Source organism: Lepidothrix coronata, unplaced genomic scaffold (assembly GCF_001604755.1).
Source record: "Lepidothrix coronata isolate B3197 unplaced genomic scaffold, Lepidothrix_coronata-1.0 Scaffold43, whole genome shotgun sequence".
NCBI lineage: Eukaryota > Metazoa > Chordata > Aves > Passeriformes > Pipridae > Lepidothrix > Lepidothrix coronata.
The window spans coordinates 1547355-1570834 of record NW_016690223.1 but is presented as its reverse complement, the minus strand read 5'-3'; the positions used below and the strand labels follow the sequence as shown (position 1 = coordinate 1570834).

The window sequence follows — 23480 nt, the reverse complement described above, 5'->3', positions numbered from 1 at the left end:
AACGCACCAGTCTTTCAGGGCAGCCTTGGGCAGCCAGACACGCCTGTCAGCCAGCAGATGATTATCTTAATAGTTTCTTGAGAGGCATAACCTTGGGGTCTAGTGACCTTTGAACAGGCCTGCGCTGAGGGCAGCGGGGAGGAAGGAGAAAGACCAAACTTGTGAATGCAGGTGGAAATAGAACAGGATCCACGTCAGGATGTGATGCTGCATTTGCGTCAATCCTTGGCCATCAAGGAGTCCTGGGTTTGTAGACTTTATTGGGATGATGTGACATGTTCCAGAAGACTTCACATAGAAAACTGAGAAGTGTTTCTGTTTTCCCCTTACTGTTTCTCTGAGCCCATTCATTATTTTCACTACTGTGGAGAAGTTAATCATAGGCACCCAGCAGAAATGACTGCAGTGTGTTATGGGTGGTGGGGCCTTCTGCAGAACTGCTCGCCATAACGAGTAGGAGGTGTTTCTGCAGAGAAGTCTGGAGCCAGTGGTCCAGGCTGGGCATCTGGACCATGACAGCAAAGAGCTGCTGCTTCCTGCTGCCTCCCCGTGGCCTGAAGCCCTGGTGACAGAAAAGACCTTCTGCAGGAGCCAGGGTTGCGGAAAGAGTGCTGGGGAGTGAGCTGCACTGACAGGACATTGATGTTTCTGTACCCTGGGCTGGCTTGCACACCATCAGGTCAATGAAAGGCACCATGACTATACTCCAGCATGAAGGAGAATCAGTGGTGGGGTTGCTCGTACTGCAGTATGTCTCAAAGCAGTGTTTTTGTGGATTGAATATAGACTGTATGGTGTTTTCCTCCTTGCAATGAAGGACAGACCTTTTGTCTAAAAATAATGTCCAAATTCAGCTGAGAGTGGATTCCTCCAGAATATTGCTTTTGGCCAGACTTCTCTGAATTGGACAACAGTGTCTGGAAAAGCTTCTGTGTCCCTTGACTGACTAGAGAAAAAACTGTGCTTGATCTTGGCAAACATCCCAGCTCTCTTCAAGGCGCAGAATGCTTCTCTCCTTTTTGACCTCATTGCTGTTGGACTTCAACAGCAGCCAGAGTTTAGAACTCTCAGTTTATTGCAACAAACTGAAAATGGCTGGCAGCTGAGTTTGATACAAGCAGGAATAAGGTGGTTTATTCTTTCTCCAGAAAGGCACAGAAGAGAGGCTTTGTCCAGCCAAGCACATCCCACAAAAGGTATGAAGCAGAGCAGATTTCACCAACTCCAGCCCACAGAGGCTGCCCTTCCTAGGAGGAAAAACATCATACTGCACCACGTAAATCGACATTTTGCTGTGTGGGTCAGGAGACCTGTCTGCCATGGACCCAAACAGGCTGCTGTAGGAACTTTCAGTAGCAATAGGCCACCAGCTCAGTTCCTCCTGTTTGAAACACTGGAGTTAGTCATCATTACCTTATTAGCCCACTCTTCCATGACGTAGTATGCAAGTACATTTTTAACTACCATTGTAGTGCTTCATGGCATTTATTCCATTGAAAGGCAAAGGAGCAACATCTGTTTCAAAGGGAAGTGCAAGCGTGGGTAGAAAGTGCCTCCTCTCTCCCTCCTCTGTCCATGTGTGCTGAAGTCAGCTGCTGTGCTCTGAAGCTAGCCCTTGATTTGGGCAGAGGGAGGCGAATCCTCCAGTTCATTTGTAGGGCACAGGACGTGTAGATCCAGCCCCTTTGAGAACAGACAAGAGCAGGGTGCCCATTTTCTGACATGGCTCTGCCAGTGCTGGAGACAGATGGGCCAAGGGATTCTGCAGTTGACTCTGCACTGCTGAGATTTGCCTGGTTTCTCACCCACCTCCTGCCTATGTCCTGAAAAGTGAGAAAATCTGATTTCCTGACTGTTTCCTAGCTGGCTTCCAGCCCAAGGGGGTGAATCACAGTACCACTGTCCTGCAGCCAGGCTTGCCCTCAGCCAATCACTCATTGCCAACAGCGAGTCCATGAAGCAGGATGGCTCCTCCGCTCTGCCTCCTAAAATCCCTCAGACTTTGGGCTGGTACAGTGCCTGCCCTGCTGCTCATCTGGTCAGAAAACCTACAGAGGACTATCCAAAGCTCCCGTATGCTCCAAATTTGACAGGCTTTTCACTGCATGCTAGAGAGTGTTGGTTCACACAGATTGCATACTTACACCTAAATAAAGTGAAGAACCTTCTTCACATCAAAAAGACCACACATTTTGTCTAACATGGCCTCCCCTTCATCACCCCCAACCACTACTTGCTCCTAGATCTGCATATCCACTTAGATATACAGACTTTCAATTGTGTGGGGCTTTTTAATTTTGAGTTAAATTTGCTTTTGAGAAAGAACGAGATGAGCTCCAAGTACCAGAATGTGATAGCTCTGGAATATTACGCAGCATTAATCTCAGCAGTGAGTGGGAGCAAGACACTGAGGGATGCGCAGCCTGAAAAAAAAGGAGGCTTAGTAAGTAGCAGGAGCAGATAAAAGCAGACAGCTTGGAAGATTTTTTTGGAAGAGAAATATCAGTATAAAGAAGGCAGACAGGAGAGAGACAACCCAGGCCATTTCCAGGGCAGACCTTTCTGTGAGTGCCAGCAGTTCTGTGCTGCTGGATATGGAATTGTTTCATGGGTTTCTCTCATTTCCAGGCTCTTGGAAAACTATTGTCTTGTGCCTGACCTAACGGGAAGTATAAGTGCTCAAAATAGGGGAACACATCCAAGAAAAAAAATGAAAAGCAAAAAATTAACTACAGAGGTTAGCTTTTCCTATTTTTAGCTTTTCTGCAAGTTATCTGGAGATGCATGCAACTTATTTTGGAAGATTTAGGAAGCAGAGGGTGTTGCCAGTTCTTGCTGTATAAAACCCCAAATGTACTGCATTTCTTTTGACAGATGATGAGCTGCAAAAGATACCTAAATAGGCAGCATCGTTAAGGGAGGCTGTTTTTAGATGGCTGCATTAAAGATTTTTCAAGTAAAAGGTGAAGCATTTGTCTCCCTGATGTTAAAGAGAGACACACAGAGTGCGGGACAGAGACCCAACGCGTGTGGTTGCATGGATGGGGTCACAGGTTGTGTAACTGCTCAGAAATTAATGAACTGGGCCACAGCTGTATAGGTGTTTTGCACTTCCAAACCCTCCCATAAGAGGGAGGTTGTACTCAATCCTTTGCAAAGATCCCCACAGTTCTAGTGAGGATTTGGCAGCAGGAGTCTGGCCACTGAGCGTTTGCCTGTGTTACAGGCAGTCGGGTAAAAATATTGTCCAGGACCCGCTCCTTTCCTGACCCCGTTAAGCACTGTTCCTTTCTCTGGCCTGACTCATCAGTGAGCTGCAGTCTGAGCTCCTCAGAGAGCAATCCTGAAGCTTTCACTAAGCTCCCACCTTCATTTGAGGTCCGGCCCCCTGAGAAGAGGAACGGTGATTTAACCCCAGATTGTGAGTGCCCCGAGTCTCTCTTCTCTGACTTACTGCAGACATGAAGAACTCACTTTTGCTTTCCTCTGAACCTCCATGGCTGTCTGATTCCCACTGAGTTGCTCCTGATGGAGACCCAAAACTGTCCCTTGAACCCAAACACAGCTATTCCCGGTGCACATAGGCTCCCTCTTCCTGCCAGCTGCATTTATTGCTAAGGGCTTGTTAGTGCCCCAGTACATCAGGAACCTGGCTGAGGTGCCGTTCCCTCCTGCAAGCTCTGGGAATATCAGGATCCTAGAGGCAAACTCACTCCAGGAGGTCACAACCAAGGGATTTGCATTATGTTTAGCCAGAAGGTTATTGCCTCAGGCACTAATTGCTGATAAGACCATGTGTATGTAATACATCTTGTTTCTAATCACGTAAACAAGTATTTTCCTGACCACGGCACTGGCAGCCAAAATGTGATTAAAATTTAGAGAGTTCCCTCCTCTCCCTGGCAGTGAGCACTCCCACTGAGCCAGCAGAGGCAGCCAGTGGCCACAGCTGCGACCCAAGCCATAGCCTAGGCAATGAATTCTGCAAAGGAAGGTGCAAACCTGTGGGAAGGGCTGGTTTCCTTGGAAGGTCTGCGGAGCCTGTTGCTCAGAGGACCCCACTGCATTACTTCAGCAAGGAAAAGGCAGTGCTGCCCCACAATGGACAAAAGGGATGCAATATCCTGAGGTCTCTTCCAGCAGCAGATTCTCAACTTCAAGAGAGGACAGGCCGGAAAAGAGGCAGCTATGCCTCTGCTAATCCTGACTGCACTCTCTTGAAACACCTTCACTGTGTGCATAAAGGCTTCTACTGATCACCTGTGGGGCCAGGAGGAGTTGCTCAGCTCTTCAGTAAAAACCATGGATAGGGGGTGCTTGTTTCTCAGTTATTCCCATCCTCCAAAGATGCAGAGGAGTGTGCCTGCTAATACCTGTTGGCTTTCCATGATTAGCAGCAGAAATTGTGTTTTCCAGCCTAGGAAACGACTATCCAGCTTTTTTTCCTTCCTTCCCTCCTTCCATCCCTCCCTCTTTCCCTGCTTCCTTCCTTCCTTCCTTCCCTGGGCATGTCTTTTCCTTCCTGTGGTCACCTGAGAATTTCCGTAAACAAGTCCTAGGCTGCCACAAAAGACCTGAACGTGGGTAAGGCCCTGGGACTCCCCTGCACTTCCTGTGTGCAGCAGTGTTTTGACTTTCACCAGCCTTTTGTAGACTTGTGAAGTGAGGCGTTGATGCCCTGTGGCCCTTTGCTGGTCCCTTAGCTGGTCTCAGCCTGTCAAGTGGTCAAAGCTCATATCCCTGGTGGATGCTAATTTATTCAGGAGGGCTTGCTCCTCTGACAGATGTTCTGCGTTTTGCTACATGGGATACTCAGCTGTCAGCAGAGAGGGCAACATGCATATTCAGGGCCTCCTGCAAGGACAGCCATTGCAGAAAGTACCTGTGCCTGCAGAACCATATTTGTAATTTTTTTTAATTTCTCAAGCTTCCTAGTATTTCACCAAGTGGTGGAGGCCTGTGATGTTGGAGTAAACTGCACTGAGCAACCAGGAGCATGTTTGTAGTCACTATATAAAGTCTAGATGCTTATGGCATCTCATGGGTGAAGACTGTCTCAGTCTGCTGGAGGAGAATAACTGGAATCACTGTAGTGGTATTCTCTCAGGCTGCTCCAGACTTGAGCATATCAGAAGCTATCAGAAGACATTTACTGGAACCGTCATAACATGTTCTTCACCCAGTTTGCCAGTTTTGCTGGGGCTTTCAGCTAAGACCTGGGCAAAACCTGAGCTGTTTATTCCTGCTTGAGATTACATTAATGTATGGGTATTTAATTCCTTAAGTCTAGGAGGTTGAAGGGCTTCACTGTGGCACAATGGTTTCTGTAGGATGCTGACTACTTACGGTGCTTTTGAAGATTACCAAGCTTGCTTTTCCAAGGCAGGGGTCAGCCAGCAGCTAGAACATGCCAACCAAGAAGGCCACAGATGTGTCTTGTAGAACACTGAGGATAAGTGTATGTACAGAGTAACACCTAGAAAAGTCTTTCACAACAGCAGGGTCAGCTCACATTAAGCAGTATTCCTGGTGCAGTGCCTTGCTACAGGTTGCCTCTGTGGGACAGCTTGGCTACACACCACTTTGCAGCTCTAGTGGCAGAGAAGGTACCCAATCTCCAGCCATTGCACCAGTAAAAGCACTGTAAAGCTTTGTTGCTAAGGGATGGCCTCAGCATGAGCTTTCACTGTGAAAGCTGTGTGTCTCTCTGACACAGTGATCTGTGCAGAGCAGTGACAGGCACAAGTCATCACCAGCTGTGGCTACCAGTGGGTTGCAACTCCCCAGCAGTGGCTTGTCCTGGAGAGCAAGCTAGTGGTGGTGGTGAGTGATGTGGCTCAGCTTAGCAGGTACCTCCCTTTGGAGGCACAAGCGAGGCCTCAGCCAAGTGTTTGCCGCCATTTTCACGCTGGCTGATGGAGGAAGGTTACTAGTGTTCATATTCAGCATTAACTTATAAAACCTCTCAAGTCCGTCAGCCTGCGGTTTTGCTACAGGCAGACTGTGACCTTCAGTGCAACTTCCACTCCCCACACAAGGTTTAGGGTTTAGTTAACAAATCCTCATCTCTCCTGGATGGTAATCTGGCATTAATGCAGGCATCAGTGGTGTCACCCAGCTGAACCCATCAGGAACACTCAGCAAATATAGGTGACCATTCAGAAGAGGAACCTGTACTTTCACAGGCCACCAGGCTTGAAGCACTAAAATCACCAAGTATCTTCTGGTCAGTAGGGAAGTTTGTGTGTCATATAAACCAAGTACCACATACAGCTAGGGATGCTCAGGTTTGGTCCACTAGACAGACATCTGACTCCTACCCTGAAAACTTCAGCACTGTTTTGCTGCAGTCCCCTTGGGCTTGGTGTGCAAATGTGCCCAGACCATGCCAGCCAAGCTACAGCCCAGAAATTACAGCCTTCACCCAGTCAATAGTTCAGGTCTTGTCTTGTCTCATCTGGGCTGGGAGCATTTGGACCCACAGCTCCCTCAGCACAAAGGCAGGCGGTCAATCAGCAGGGTAAGGAAAGGAATTAAGGAGAAAATACCCCCCTTTTGAAGCTACCTGTCCTGCAAGGAGGAGGATAAGGTTCCCAAAGACTGCATGGCATATGGAGTAAGGCCCTTGCCAGCAGCCTAGTGGTTGAAGCTGGGCAAGCAGAGTCCCTGACTTGCAGAATACATAGACTTTTTTCTTTTTTGTTAGTCAGTGACTGAGATAAACCTCAAAAAACTCATGGTCACTGATACCACAGTAAAATTTCTGCAAAATATTCAGAAAACATAAATTTTACCAAATGAGGAAAACTGGAAATTTTAGGACCCCCAAGTATAACTCTGATGCTGGCTTAAACAAAACTTATTGCAGAACTAGGCTGAACCTGAATGCTGCAGCTCTGGCCGTAGTGCCATACCATGTAATTTTTCCTGCCTCTCTTCTTGCAAGCTATTTATACCACGCCTGCTTCATGTAGGCTGCAGCTGCTGCTGTGCCTGAGCATCTCAGGCTGAGTGAGCTGCTCTCAGGAGGATGCTTTCTTCTAGGAATCAGGACACAAAAGCCATTGGAGCATATTGTTCAGCATCTCCCAGTGAAACGGGAATTGGGTACAGTAAGCAGGATGGAGGCAGCGCTTGTCACTGATCCACCGTGCTTCTTGCACAGAAAGGAGGCTGAAGCATCAGAACATGAGAAGTGCACCAATATCAGCATAGTGGGGAGTAAAATCAAATGGAGGCAGCATCAATGCCTGCTTGTGAAACGCCGACAAAAAAGCTAATACACACTTCCTCCAAGATGGTCAAACATCCAGCTTTCCTGGAGCACTTGCCAGCCTTCAGGAGCACTCATTAGCTGTCTTTTGATTGTCCCTGCTGAATTAGTGGGAACAGATCTGAGTTGACACTGAATACTTCTGAAAATGTATTATCTTCTCACCTTTGGCTAGAGCCTTTTAGGCATTTAGCTGCTGGGTGGGTGAGTGTATTTGGTGCCTCATTTTCCAGATAGTGTGACGCTGTTCGGGCAAAGCCTTTGTTTGCCATGTGTTCCTATAGCTGTGCCACAAGGCCATCTCAATGCTGTTGGATTTATGGATGTTATTACAGTGCAGGCTTGTGCACCAGGATTATCACCTACAGAACGCCTCTGGTGTAGGCAAGGCTCTTTTAAGGAAGAGTAAGAACCATGGGTTGCCTTGCGCTCTAAATGTAGCTAAGGCTGCATCCCCAATATCACAGTGCATTACACCCAGTGAAAATCCTGTTAGAAATGTCTGTGAAGGCTGGATGCTGACAGAGCTATCTCACAAGCACGGCCAGACTGCTGGGACAGTCCCTCCATCATGTGCCAGAGCCCTTTGTTAACATTGGCCTAATTTGGGCCTATGGCAAGAGAATGATTCAAAAACTGCAACCCACTATATGCAGCACTGAATGTTTGGTTGTGATAATGGCCAAGAATTACAAATTAGGTCCATTTTGAGTCCAGGAAAGGAAATAGTTGTGCAATAGCATCACTTCCTATTCAAATTCTCTGCAGAGATGGAATCAAGGTCCAAGATAAGAATCACAGGGTGAGGCTGATACACTCTGAGGTATGTTGGCCATGAGAGTTGTTTTGAGTCTTTTCAGTTGTGACCTATATGATCTGTGCCTCCTTTCCTCTGACTCTTATGGGAAGGCTGGGAGCTACTGGTCCAGGCTACTGTTAGACACCTATTTATGAATTCTCGTGGTACATTTGTAAGCTACAGTGAGCACAGTCCACATTATTTCTGAACTAGAATCATCCACATAAGCATGTAGTATATTTTTATCTTACAGATTATCAGCATCACAGTTGTAATGAATGCAATTTAACTTTCCTGAGCATCTCTATTATCACCCAGTCTCTATTTTTCAAACCATAATGTAACAAGAGACATCATTAGCATAATACCTCAGGCTACTACTTACAGCAAGGGCATCTCAGCTGGGAACAGAAACCTACCATGCTCTTTCCTATTGTGTTTCTTAGGGCAAGTGTGATGCTCTGTGGCCAGGATGGGAAAACCACCTTACATGTGGGTGAGACCCACATGCCAGACCAACAAACTTGTGCTCTGCCACCCTACCTCAGCCTTTGCTGTGATGAAAACAGTGAGGGGAAAAAACAGTGCAGGTTCTCAATAGGCATAATCCAACCTACCTAACTACTGTTTATTTCTGAAAGCCTCCTCACTTCCACTGCCTCCTCTGCAGTGAAAAAACAACCCCAAAAGTAAAGGCCTTGAGCACAGTGAGCTGGTCTGACTCATCCTGTAGCCTCATACTCACTAGATGTAACAGAAGCAAAGCAAATGCAGGGACAAAGTCTCCTGTTCAACAGCAGCTGCCTCTTGGTTTGGGTGAGGCATAAGATGAAGCTGCACTGTAACCTGGCATCTGATACATGTTTTGGTTAACCCTTTCTCTTGCTGAAGCTCAGCCTTACGGTACATGATCCTTCAGGTGAAGCCTCTAACCCAAAACAGACGATGAAGAACATGCCAGAGTTCTCTGACAGTACAAAGATTTGTTTGCATCTGCTGGTGGGCCTTCTCGGGCGCTTTTCATAACCAGAGGAACTCGTGCCTGCTCCTGTTTTTTTTATTTTCAATCTCTCAGATGCCAAAGCTGGCTGACTCAGCACACACTGAGAAGCAATTGCTCCCAAACAGCTCTGTTGTGATTTACTGCTTCATGTAGTGCTGCCACCCCATGCAGCTCCTGTGTGGCAAGGCAGGATCGGTGGGCAGGAGCACCTGTCCTAGAAACCTGGCTTCCTACAGGCTGACCACCAGCACGGGCAACTTCTGCAGAAGCAGAGCAATGGGATCATCCCCGCTTATTCCTGAAGCACACATGTGGGAAGAAGTGATTTTAGCCTAAGAGCGTGTAGATCCTGTGTCAGTGAAGGCAGTTGCTCCGTGCTTTGGCCACAGGACCTGCCCTGAAGTTTGCAGGTTCTCATTTCAGCACCCAGGAGTTAGTTACCCTAAATGTTTGCAAGATTAAGAAGAAAGGAAAGGAAAAACCCTTCCTGAAGGGACACCCAAAACGATAATTTTTCTGTCAGAAGACTGCTGTTTCACTTCAGATAAAGAGCTATTTTTGCAAGGCGGTCAAAAGGAAAGCAACTTGTCATGTTTTATGGCCTCTGTTGCCCCCTCCAGTCCTACATTAGTAGTTGGTGCTATTTGGAAAACAACAATCCTAGGAAAACCTGCACTTTAATAATAGCAATGTCTCAGGGTCATCATTTGATATACATCTGACATGCACTGGAAGTGAAAATTGGGGCCAGAATTTCCTTTTCTGGCACAACCAATTTTCTATCAAAAAAGCAAAGCCTGTTTATAAGAGGAGTTTGCTTTACAGGAGCTGGAGTGAACTCGCACAGGAACTTACTTTCAGAACTTTCTGCTTGAAGTATAAAATGCACCTGTAACCTGTGAGCACATGCATGTGTGTAGAAAAAAATTACACTTAAGAATTGGTAAGTAAGTCCTTTTTTCTCTTTGGTAGCAAACCCAGGGGCACACATGCTGATCAGATGTTTGTTCTTTAGTTGTATACATCAGAGAGACCCTCAGCTTTACTGTCCTCACAGAGGAGTGGGCTCAGCTATAGAAAAAAACAGAAAAGCACTAAACCTGCATGTTTTTAAAGCCATGTCACTGTGGTAATAACCAACAAATACTATAATTACCTTATTTAATTGTCTACTGATTATTTTTTCATGTTAGATAGACAGGGTACCTTCAGTAATTTCATATTGAAGAGCGTCACTTCCTTGGGGAGGCAGTTCTAGAGGCAGAGAGGGAGCCAAGAGCTAGTCATGCTAGTCCCAATTTGGGCAAGGGGAGCAGGCTGTAGAGATTTATACCTGGATGAAGCAGACAAGGGTAATCTCTCCCACAGAGATGTCTGCCTCATGTAAGGACACAAAGGAAAAGAACTCAGTACAGTAATGAAACATTTCATTGACCCTTTAGTGTCCAAAATAGTTTTTTTCACTGAGTTCCTCCAAGTAAGTTTTCTAAGTGAAGGCAGATTTAGAAAGGCAAAAGCACTCTTTCCTCCCTTCAGAAGCTTTGCTGTGTGTTCCTGCCATGCTTCATGGACTGCATCCAAAAGATCACATCTGTCAGCTGCTGTACTCCGGAAATGTCCGGCCAGAAATGACAGTGCGGTGGCATCTAGTGCTTTTCTGCCCCATGACCTGGTATGGAACAGGAGCTGGACAGAAGTGGTCACATCTTTTCAAAGGATTTAGAAATTAATAGGTAGAATTTTCTCTCTTTGATATAAAAACTGGGGAGCCCAGACACCTGGGCTACAAAGGTGCTTTAAACTGGGAACTAGAAAGGCCAGGTGACCAAGGTGGTGGCAATCAGGACCATGTGTCCCTGCAACGGCAAAGAACAAAGTCTGACCAACATCCACCCCACACACATTCCTCTTTCCAAAAAAAAGCTTGGGGATGCAATTCTTTCCCATTTTCTTTAGGTTTAATTTCACTGTCCCATTTCTTTTAGCCCACTTGATGGCTTTGCAAGTTTGAAAGATTCCCAGCAAATTTCACACAATCAGTTATGACAGCCACACATGACAAAAGCTGAATACTCTGACTTTCCTATTGTCCACGAGTAGGATCCTTACCAGCTAGTTCTTGTGATAATAGAGATCCATGTGGGAGCGCCACACATTCCAGCATAGCCCTCCAGTGGGACTGGAAAAGGTAGTTTGGAAATGATGAGGTTAAATAGATGAAATGCTAGAGAAGTGTACTTACTGAAAGCATATTTTAGCATATAAGTTTTTTAACTTGATGCTAGAGAAAGAATGATTGCCAGATTGACAGTTAAGAAAAATATCATTATAACTGACAACTGAATAAACAAAGAATTAGCAAGGTAAATCTGGAACTCTGATATACCCAGGCTTATGCTATCATTCCAGAATAGAACAGGTTACTCAGGGAAAAAAAAGATTTTCAAGGAAAATTAAAACAATTTTTACAATAGCCTTTGATGTTTAAAATGCATATAATTAATGACAAAAGTTTTCAAAGATACAGTTGGATTAATTCTGCTTGGATTGGTTCTTATTCCTGTGATTCTCTATCAATCATGAAAGCAAAAGAAGAAATTAAATAATTCATAGAGTAAAAACGGTTATCTGCACCAAAATTAGAGATGAACTTTTACCAATTACTTGAATGATCAGTTTTCTTATTGCAGGCACTGTGGAGTCAGACCTTTTATCAAGTGCAACAGACATTGCACTTACACACATGCCTAGTACACCAAATGTTAATCATTTTGAGTAGCACAAGCACACTGCAGAGTAAGGGAATTCTCCTCTGCAACCTGCTATTCCAGTCTTATGGATGAGAGAAAAGTGCTTTTAATCCCTGTTGAAAGGCTGGAGATCTCAGGCTTGTATAGCTTGTTACTATTGAGATACAGTTTGAGTGCTTGACAATGCAACTTAATACCTGTTTTAAACTGGTCTAAGTAGGGGCTGCCCAGTGGAGGGTAAGTCATCTTCTCTTCTGTGTGTGTTACTACTGGTGCAGCAAATCAGACCAAAGAACTGCCTGAAGCCTTCACAAAGCTCCTACCCAAAGCTTAGTAAAACCCTTGGGCAAGGGAGCAAGGGATTGGTGTAGTTTTCAGCAGGATCAGCCCCTGATTTATCTCACCGCTCACCTGAACAGCTCTTATTCCTGACACAGGCTGGGGGAGCAAAAGTACACACAGACTGTGTATCCACATAGAGATTTTGTCAGCCACAAAGTCGAGGAACAACCCTCATGTGGATGACCCACTGGCAACCAAGGGAACACTTCCTGGGACTGGCTGTGCACCTCAGCATTTCTTCCTTCAGTCTTGTGACTGAGAAACTATGGTGGTCTGAGAACAGATAGAATCATAGAATCATAGAATCGATTGGGTTGGAAAAGACCTCCGAGATCATCGAGTCCAACCCTTGGTCCAAATCCAGTCCATTTACTAGATCATGGCACTCAGTGCCACGTCCAATCTGCGTTTAAAAATCTCCAGGGATGGTGAATCCACCACCTCTCTGGGCAGCCCATTTCAATGCCTGATGACTCTCTCTGTAAAGAATTTTCTCCTGATATCCAACTTAAATTTCCCCTGGTGGAGCTTAAGCCCGTGCCCCCTTGTCCTATTGCTGAGTGCCTGAGAGAAGAGACCGACCCCCACCTGGCTAGAACTTCCCTTCAGGTAGTTATAGACGGTGATGAGGTCACCTCTGAGCCTCCTCTTCTCCAGGCTAAACAACCCCAGCTCCCTCAGCCTTTCCCCATAGGACTTATGCTCCAGTCCCTTCACCAGCTTTGTTGCTCTTCTCTGGACCCGCTCCAGCACCTCAATATCCTTTCTGAACTGGGGGGCCCAGAACTGAACACAATACTCAAGGTGTGGCCTCACCAATGCAGAGTACAGGGGAAGGATCACTTCCCTGGTCCTGCTGGCAAAAGACAGATCTTTCTGTATAGCAACTAAAACAGATACAAAAATATTCTTGGCCTTCTTACTTGATTAAAAAAAAAAAAGGAAAAAATGCAGCTGTAAAACCTAGCAACTTGTTTTTTTAACTTGAAACCCATGTTTAAACAAGCATTGCTGTTTAATTCATATGCTGCAAGGATTTCCACTTCTGCCTGAAAATTCCTAAATGTACAGTCTTACAGCGATAATCCATTTTTAAAAATAGGTAGCTGAGGCTATTCCCCAGAGGCAGAAGCTTGTGGATTTACAGTGAAACTGATTCCAGTGCAAGAAAAAGGAAACAGATATTCAGGTTCACCTGATATGCACAACAGCAGTGACAATTTCTCCACTAATAAAAGACATGACGCAATTAGATTGCTAACCTTTCCACTTTGGGAGTTTATCAAGAGGTCAGGACTTGAAATTAAATGAGAGGAATCAGAGCTAAATTCTATCACAGAATTCTCCTATCTCTACTTTTGTCTGAAGCTCTCTTGAGAAAGACCACCCGCCTCAGACCTAGGTGCAAGTTGCCTTGTTAGAAAAGCTTTGTTATTATAATAAAAGGTGAGTGAATAATGTGAAGAAGCATACCTGTGAAAGGTATCACAAATGTAACTAGCGAAGTGGGATAGGAAAAAGGCTCAGGAGGAACTGAATTAAACAAACAGAGTTTTGCACTATCTTCTGGTATCATGTAGTGGGTGCTAAAAGACAGCAGGGCCAGAGCACAAATTACGAGCTGGGATTAGAAAAGCAAGAACAGTTGGCAAATAGAAAAGCAAAAACGAAAGCCAAGGACAGTAGGAAGAAAACATGCCAAACAGGGACTCAAAAATGGGAAACAAAACTGATGTTTTTCGCAGTGAGCAAGATGACACAATTTCTACTGCCTTTTAAATAGATTTGAAAACTCTACCTATTACAGGGTTTGATCCATTTTACAGAGAACACATAGTCCAAGCACTACGCAGATACAATTTGAAAGTAGCCTCAGCCTAACGGGCACATGAAATGCCAAGGGGAAAAACGGAAGAGCTCCCCCAGGTTTAAGTCTTCTGCCATTTGAAGATGCTCACTGGAGCACATGGAGTCTGTGTCACAGTGAGGATCCTCCATGCATTTGAGGTGAGTAAGCTCTCAGGTCAGTGACAAAGAAAAACATTTGCTGTTATTCTCTGAATCATCTGCTATCTTGTACTAAGCACTTTAAAACCACTTCTTGTGACAAATCAGGCAAGTATCAAGGAGCACCCAGTCTAATGGGGAACCTGGAACTCTTCCCAGGCTCCAAGTGTACCCAATGCTGTAAATGGGCAGACACTAGAAAACCACAGCTCACACACACTGAAAATTCATTGCAACAGTGATTCTTCTCCACACACATCCCAGAGAATCTCTGGCAAGTATTTTTCTACTAAACCAGCCAACTTTCCCTTCAAGGGATACGAAGTACAGGAGATGTTGAGAAAGAACTATGAAGACAATAAGGAAAACCAAACAATATTGTGTAAATATTTAACATGCTCTTCCCAAGCACTACCAAGCTATATGTAAATGTCCATGTATTATGTAGAGGCAGGGTAATCTGGCTTCACTGAGAGCTGAAGGGGAAGGAATAAAAACAGAGTAGTGAGGATTTAAGGAAACCTGAAATCTAAGATAACAATACCATTGGCAAAGAGTATAGCAGCTTCTCTTCTCTAGACCAGCCTCATACATTTAATTTTGGTGTTGTTCATCTTCGAGACCAGCCAGCCCCATCATAATAATACGTTCACAAGCCATCTTTTCCCCCTGATTCTTAACCAGGACACAAGGAAGGTTCCATTTAAAAATCATTTTATTATTAACATTATCTTCCCATTTAGCCAAGTGTGGGTCATGTATAAGGAATGTCGGTAAATATTCCATTTGAGGCTTCTTTTTACATATTTCCATTGATAAATAAACTCTGAATTCACATAAAAAAGTTAAACTTAAATAACTAATATATATTTTTGTAACAGGCATACATCGTAAAATATAAATATTCTTGTACTCAGCCTTTGCTCTAGATAACAGTTAGCCACACATCACAGTTATTAACAACTAAAACCAAGAACTCAACTGATTTTCTGGCCTGGACTAAAATAGAGATGGAAACAGAAAATTCACATTTTGACTTTAGGCCAAAAGAGATTGAGAGGCAGGAAGAGAACAGTTTTATTAACAGCCTTGTTAAAAATAGTCTGCTCTGCCACTGAATTTTAACTTATTCTACAATCGGTAGTTGATTCCATTATAATTTTATGTAACACTCAAGTATCACTAACAAAATATGGCACATCATCCATGAACAACATAATGATGTTTTAAAACTACCAGGGCAAAACCGCAGGCGATATGAGTGATTTGGCTCTGGCTTCACCATTCCATCCTCTCAGTCCAACATTAATGTGTTGTGTCACCTCACTGTTTTGGCCACTTGCCTGCCAAAGACCTAAAGGTTCTTTGCTCTAAAGGTTCTCAAACTACACCAGTTACCAGGCAGTCTGATACACTGGGTCTCCTCATCCAGAAGTCAGACCAAAAATCGGTTGATCAGGATGCCCTGTCAAAGGACTCTGGGAATGATGGTAAAAGGAACCACAGGACTGCTCGCTTCAAGCTCCAGTGCCGTCAGGAAGCATTCAGTTGCAGCATCATCATTGCCTTGAGCCTGTAGCACCTCTCCCAGGCTGTTCCAGACCTCGTGGGCTGTAGAGTTGACCTGGACGGCATCTCTGAGAATCTTCTCTGCCAAGCTATAGCGCCCGAGCTGGTGAAGTATCAGAGCCTGTAAGAAAACAGAGGGAAAAGAGTTGAGATTGGCCAGTAGGGCTTTCATGAAGCTCAAATGATTTGTCACAACAGTGAAATAAGAGTAAGCAGCTCTGTGGCTCAAAGTGTTAGAGACTACGTTATTTATTTATTTATTTATTTATATTAAAGAAAAGAAATTACTCGATGCAGGACTGGAGCAAGCTACTCCACACCAACAAGGAGTCAAGTGGCTTTAGATAGGAAACAAAACTGAATAACAAAAACTCCACCAACCGCAAAAAATCAGTAAGAACCAGAGCTTTTGCAGCAAGCTCCAGCTATCCAAAGTCCTACTAAGGTGTGTGCCCTGAAATGTTCCTATCCTACCTGTGCATCTCAGCAACCAGCTCATGTCTGATAACATCTGAGACCACACACACAGCACCATCGGCCCTCAGGGATGGCAGTAACAGGACTCAGTTCAGCCCAATGAGCAACAGCCACGGTACTTGGAATGCACATGGTACCTGTGAAACGGGAAGTGTTCTCGGACAAATATCGCACCAGTAATGTATGAAGGGCCAGCAGGCACATAACTTCCTCAGGAGCTTCCCTGTCACAGATTCTTTATCTTTCTCTGTGAGATGGAATCCAACTCACCAGCACATGATCCCAGAGCTTGTCCAAACCCACTAGGATATGCGCTGAATGAGGCAGTGGAAATCTCCATCCATCACATTCAGCTATGTTACTGTGCCAGAAATGTCATGGAATGACCCAGTAAGAGAGCTTTGTTCTGGGATTATAATAATCCTAAAGATATTACGCATTTTTACATTGTGATTCTGTATTGCAAAATGCATATGGAACACAAATCTTTGTTTTCCAGAGAGGCATCCTGATTACATGCTTACAGAGTCCTTGTGACTTCTCCCCTCCAAGCCCCTACTTCCTGGACCACAGTTTCTTTTATCTCTCTCTGTACATATGTCCCTCAAATCCTTATTAACCCAAGCACTGATGATTAGAAAGTACTGACATTCTATGCAGCCTCTGAATTATCCACCATACATTTTTGGGATTGTGCCCACTAGGCTGACTTGAAGACTGCTAACTCCATCCTGGAGAACATCCGAGCAGGCTGTGCTCTGAAGAGCAATATAAAGAGTGCTGTATAATACTGGTAAGTAAACAAATAAATGCAATGCAGGCTAATTTCTATCATCCTGGCAGATGTTCTCACATAAAGGTGCTAGAGGGATTTTCTGGTTTTGGAATTTTTTTGAGCTGTCAATTGAGTCAGCATTTACAGAGGAAGTAAACAGTACTTCCAGTTCAAAAATCAGATAACTCTCAGGGTCAGTGAAGTGATTGTCAGGTATCAGATGTGAAGTACAAAAAATGAAGCAAAGAGATGGAATATATAAAAAGCTGCTTTGGCTGCAATACACCTAACCTTAATAAAATTTAAGTGTTCTTCAAGATTCTGTATTTTCAAAAATCTTGCTTTTTTGTGTGCAGATATGTATATTTTATACTAATGAAACATGTGAGATCTTTGAATATTGGTAATACTTTTTTTCTTAAATATGCCAGACTAGTTTCCCTCCTTGCTAAGGATACAAGCTGCTCTTTTCAAGACCAAAGAAAGCAAGCAAATTTTACAGATATAACCCTGTTCATAGGAAGAGACACGTTACATCACATCTGCCCTATTCTGTACAGCAAAAAGTATAGCTGAGCTTTTCCAGGTGACAGAACTAGGGCAAATACTAGCTGTTTGCCTGCTGTTACACTTTTCTAAGAATATTAGTGTTGAAATTAGCAAATTAGCATTAATGAAGGAACCACTCTTGCATGGGCAATCAGGTTGCATCCTGTACCCTCATGTTTTGAGGGCACAGCTTTCTCAAGGGAGCAACTCCCGAAAGTCAGTCTTTCACTGGTGTCTCATACTGGGATGGTATGAAGATTCCTGCCTCAGGTAGCAGCCCTGGGACAATGAGCTTTGCTTCCAAAGAACCAGTAGAGAGAAATTTAGACTTGTTCCATGCAGAGCTTCAAAAGGACAGTGACATTTGGTCACTGTAGCTGTGGCTAAGCTCAAAGAAGCGATCTAGAGAAAGAATGCAAAATACCCTCTGATTCATCAACTCTCTCTCAGAATGATGGTCAGATGTCATATATTGTAAGTGTCCAGCTTGTACATCCCCTTCCTGGATGACTTCTTTAAAAATACTGAGGCGCAGAACATTTCAAATTGTTTGCAGTCCTTGCCTGACTTTGCTGTAATAAGCATTACAGTACAGATCACAGGGAGAAGGAGAGGCATGTCTATCACACAGCAATATCCTTTTGTGACCCCACACCATCACCCATGCAAGAAAACAGACTTCCAGTTTACCAGCTGTCAGCATACGCTTGCTTTTGGTACCAAACCCTTCAGGAAAAAAACAAACCACTAAAACCAACAATACCACCCAACTAACTCCCTCTCCTTCCCCCCAAAAACCAAACTCCTCTCTTAGAGGAGACTTCCCAAAAATCAAAACAAATTATCCTAGTCCTCCACTGTGTATTTTCCTCTGCTTTCCAACTGGAAACAAAATCTCCAAGTTACCAGTCTGGCCTTTACCTATTCAGCAGCAGATGTACAGACAACATTTATCTGCAGACTAATGTTAGGTCTCTTGCCTTATGGCTGTAGATGGGCTTAAGCAACACATCAGGTCTGCAGAAACACAGAGGGATCCCTAAGTGACATATGGCTCACACCTTCAGCCTTCGCAGGTTAGTTTAAAACCTAAGCAGAATGCCATCTCCCTACATCCTCTTTAAAACCAGAGACATAATCTTTGAAAAAATAATATGATAGGGATTTTGGAACTTGAATCAATTAGAAAAAGTGCTATACAATAATTTGTGTAAATAATAAGAAATATAAATAGTAAGAAACATCCATTCTACAAAATATGCTATAAACAGTTCCTAAGGTATTTCAGAAATCTAAGGTAATCTAGTTGTTCTTTCTACATTTTAGAATGCTGCAGTATTTGACAAATATGTTTAAGACACCTGTTGGCATCCTGCTAAGAGAAAGCAGGATCTTTCCTATTATTGCATCTCTTTCACATGGAAGAAAAGAAATTTATGACATTTGCTTCTAACACAGTTATAAAAGCCTCTAATGTGTGTGGGCTTCTTCATTTTGCAGCTCAGTACAAATGTTGCTTATTACTTCACTCCATGTTTGGTTTGCTGAGAATTTTGGGGTTCTTTGTTTTGTTTTGTCAAATCACTGATCTCTCAGTGTGTTAAGGCCTCCACTTTGTCTTTATGTTGTAAACTCTCTAAGCCAGTTCTACATTGTAGAGGTTGATTTCGTAACTCAAAAAAAACTCCAAGAGAAAAGTCTAATCAGAAATGGCACAGGCAGAAAGTGAAGGGAATCTCTGAAGAAACGAAGAGACTTTTTTGTGCCATCATCACAAGAAGTGAAAGAAGTGCTTCATGTCTCCAATCCGCTGATATTTATACCAGTCACTTTGAATAATCAGCAGTACTCAAAGATTTGTGGAGTTCAGATGCTCTCTGCTCAAGGAAAGGTCAACAGCCCTTTACAATGCCCAGGCCACCGCTGGGGATTAGAGCTGGGAGTAACAGGGACTTTGCAACTCCAAGAGCCTCCAGGGGCTCTCAGAAGGGGCTTTCTGAAAGAGTATCGCTGTGTGCTGCCTGCAACAGGGAGGTACTGCAGTCACTATAAACAAGGTTCTACATAAATTTCACATCCCAACAGAACAAAATCCCTTAGGAATTAATAAAAATGGGGGGAAAAGTGCTTCCAATTTCTGCCACAGGTTATTTTCAAGATCTTACCAATTGTTTCCTCACCAAGTTTGGAGTCACAAAGTCTCCCTCTCGTTGGTCAACAATTTTACGCGTCTTTCCTCCCCCAGTCATCCCCTTTACACTTCATTTTACATTGCCCCACTTACAAAACTGCCACTCTTCGCTTCTTTCACCCAAGCATCTGTTCAAGGACTGTTTTTACAATGCTCAGTCAAACAAGGCCCAACCCCTGTTGGCCCTTGACGCTGTTGGCAAAACAGGAGTAATTTGTTATTTATTACTCAATATCTCCTAGACACCTACACAGATACAGCCCAGAAAAACAGCTATTGAGTCTGAATAGACAGAAATATCTTAAGGTATCATTCAAAACATTTGGCTGAATAACCTTCATTTATACTTATCTTACTTGCATTAAGGAACGGGGATTATATCTTCTGTATTCTGGATACTCTCTTGGGACTAATCATGTTCTGTGTTTTAATTAATGACACATCACAGGAATCATGATACAATTAGATAAGCAAAAGCTAAGAGAATACAATATAGAAAGCAACAGGCTGATCATGAGAACTAGGATAACAGAAATATTGCAAGAGTCAGTAAAACAAAGCAGCAAAAATAACACAACAGTAACACAAGTTCTGCAGCGTGGTGGAAGCCTGTCAATCAAACAGCTTGGGAGATGGACCTGGTTTTATCAGGCAACCACAGGATGACAGTGTGAAAATGTGCCAGTTCAAAAGAAAAAAAACCTCAAGTGACATCAGGGAAAGGTTTCCACTAGAAAGAGAATAAGACTTCAGTAGCTGTGCAACACACAGCTACACTAGGGCCTCCTCTGGCACCTTGTGCAGTCTCTTCTGTTCAACAAAGGTCATTCAAACTGGAACAGACACAGAAAAATGACTATTGAAATGATCAATAAAAATCTGAATTTACAAGAGGAGACTACAGACTTGGTTTGACTAACCTAGAAAATCAAAACCTGAGAGAAAATGAAGGAACTTGTTATAAAAACAGTAGAAAGAACAGAATAGAGAAAACCCTTTTTAGTTAGAGAATAAAGTTGGCACAAGAATACACGAGTATAAATTTGCAGTAAGTTTACCAAAACATTCCTGGTAATTGGAGTACAGAGGTTTTGGAACAGCATTCTACTTGCAGTCGTAGGGTGCAAACCAGTGTTAAGTCCTACAGTCCTACAGAAAAAGCTTGCATGCTCTGCAGGTTATGAGAGGAGACTTGTCTAGAGGGCCCAGGGAGCTTCCACTACTCCTGTTCTGATATCAGGTTCTCCCTCTCCTGCACTGTCAGGAAAGAGAGTGATAACATTGTCATGCCTATATAATATTAGTATTTGATGCTTCTGTTTCAAGAACAACTTTCTCTTCATTCTTTGGGTAACACTGAAGAAGCAGGTGCAGAGAAATGTCCAACTAATGAATGCAAAAATTAAAAAAAGAAGAAACCTAGTATGACAAAATTATTTGACTCTCAAATCTTCAAATCCATGAGGCTTTTTTTTTTTTAAAAACAATCATGGACCTTACACCACAACACAATCTTTTGGGCACAGAAAGATGCATAATGGGAATTATAAATGCATGTTTAATCAGCATTCCCTTCAACAGGACCTAAATCCTTACTCCACCTAGATAACTTTCAGTTTGTCATTACAGATCTATCTATATCCTAGATAAACAAGATACTTTTAAAAACTGGTCTCTGGTGATGGCACAATAAAACAAATAATTACAATTCTTCAATAAGCCAGAATTATACTTTGATATATACTGGACATGTCAAAGTTATATTTTGGCATAGTTATTTTTCCCCTTGCAGTTCAACATATTAAGGTTATTTTTCATTAGCTAAATGTAAGCATTTTTAAAAGGAACACATTCAAATGAATCTGATTTTCCAAATGGAGTGTTACAGTCTCCAAGTCTTCAGTTAGAAAATGCATTACTATTACTTATTAATAAAATATCACCCCTCAGAATCTGACAATATGATATAATAAGCAAATGTATAAAGTCATAATTACTTAAATAAGCATGTAGTGTAGTCTTCACTGCAAAGGTACATTTTTTTTCTGCAAACAGGTTTTCTCTCTTGCAAATTAAACTGTCATAATGATTAACCAAACAGTCAATGGAAAACAGACACCTAGAAAAATAAACATAGGACAGAAATGGAAAAATACTTAAATAACTAATTTATGATTTTGGAAACATGATTAAAACTAGCCATTTAGAACAGTCCAGTAACTAGTCTAGTCTAGTAACACTCAAATTTTTTCCATGGAAATAATTTAAAAAAAATTACTCATAATTATCACTCATCATATGCCTCATCAAACCAGAGCTTGATCATAACGTGCTAAACTATATTTGCAATAACTGAAAAAAAAAATAAAAATAAAAAGGTAACACTACAAAGAGTACTGTCGTTTCTTCGATGTAACTAAAATTTTCATCTCGAGAGAGCTGGAGGTTTCCTTAAGGTTTAATGTGTGACTATTTCTCCACCCTGTCTGAAAATAAACAGTTCTCAGTCTTGACAGAAGCACTGCTTGAGATTTTCACCTTTATTCATTTGCTATCAAGAAGAACAATTTCATTTTCTCTGAGAAAAATATAGGCTACAGGTGGGAGATGTTCTCAAAAGTAATGAAATTTATTTCAAAGTGGAAAATAAAACCAAACCAAAAAGCTTTGACCATGAGTCCATTCGCACTTTTGTCTGTTTTAGGAGGGATGCTGAAGTATCAGCACTAAACTCTCTCTGCAGAAACTGGTAACTGAGAGAAACGGACAGTATGAGAACAAGAAACGTGGTTGACCTAACATGCAAAAGAGTCAGAGACTCTCACTATGTTTAAGAACCGCAGCCTGCTGACCTACAGAAGCCTCAACTATGGAGATTTGAGTTCTACCAGATATGATATTTATATTAACTCATCTCTAGTAGGTCTGTTACATGAGTTGTTTGCTGAAAAGCTTCTAAATTTGTATGATACAGACTTTATTTAGGTAAAAAATAGCCCTCAGAGCTAAAAGTTTCCTTTGTTAAAACAACAGTTATAAGAACACATTACAAGCATATGAAAATAAAAAAATAGACTGATTTTGCTTTTAATGATGAGAGCAGGGAGACAGAAGAACAGTGGGAATAGTACTTGCCTGTTTTGCTGATGACCTGCTGAAGCTGAGTAAACTAGCAGCTGCAAATGTATAAGCAGATATAGAGCTATTCAGATGCGGAAAATGATTTTTAAAAGCTACAAAAGACTTAGAGAACTCACTACATCTAACTTTCCAGTAATTTTCCCAGTCCACTATCTTATTGTTTTTAAACAAGTCCCAGTCTAAGAGAGAATCAACTTTCCACTGTGGTTTTCAGAAGGACATGCTAGTAACATCCCCATCTTATCTAAAAACCTTAAAAGTCAGGGATTATGACCATAAACAGTTACAAAATGCACTGTGCAATGTGTGGAAATCCATATGCACTGTAATTTTAGCATCATAAAACTGCCCCTCGTTACATGCTGCTTTTTCAGCCTATTTTGCAAGTGTTAAGGTGGCTGCTATTTTTAAACAAATCTATCAAACTTCAAGGTTTACCAGAGACTTGACAGTGTTATGCTAAAATAATGAAACAGAAGTGTTAGTGAGGCAAAATGAGAAGAATTTGTCATGATACATGGAAAAATAAGTAAAATTCTGCAGCTGGTATTTTCCAACCTCTGTGATAAAAATACATTTTTAAAATGTATTCTATAATCAATAT

General features: G+C 42.7%; 1 protein-coding gene across 1 annotated transcript in view; it reads right to left on the bottom strand.

Moving 5' to 3' along the window:
* Positions 1-14871: 14871 nt before the first annotated feature.
* The window catches only part of TTC7B (tetratricopeptide repeat domain 7B), a 137747-nt gene continuing 129138 nt past the window's right edge, over positions 14872-23480 (bottom strand). The window contains exon 21 of the mRNA XM_017813791.1: positions 14872-15864. Coding sequence (XP_017669280.1) covers positions 15643-15864 — 222 coding nt within the window. The 3' untranslated portion in view covers positions 14872-15642. The remainder of the gene's footprint in view (positions 15865-23480) is intronic.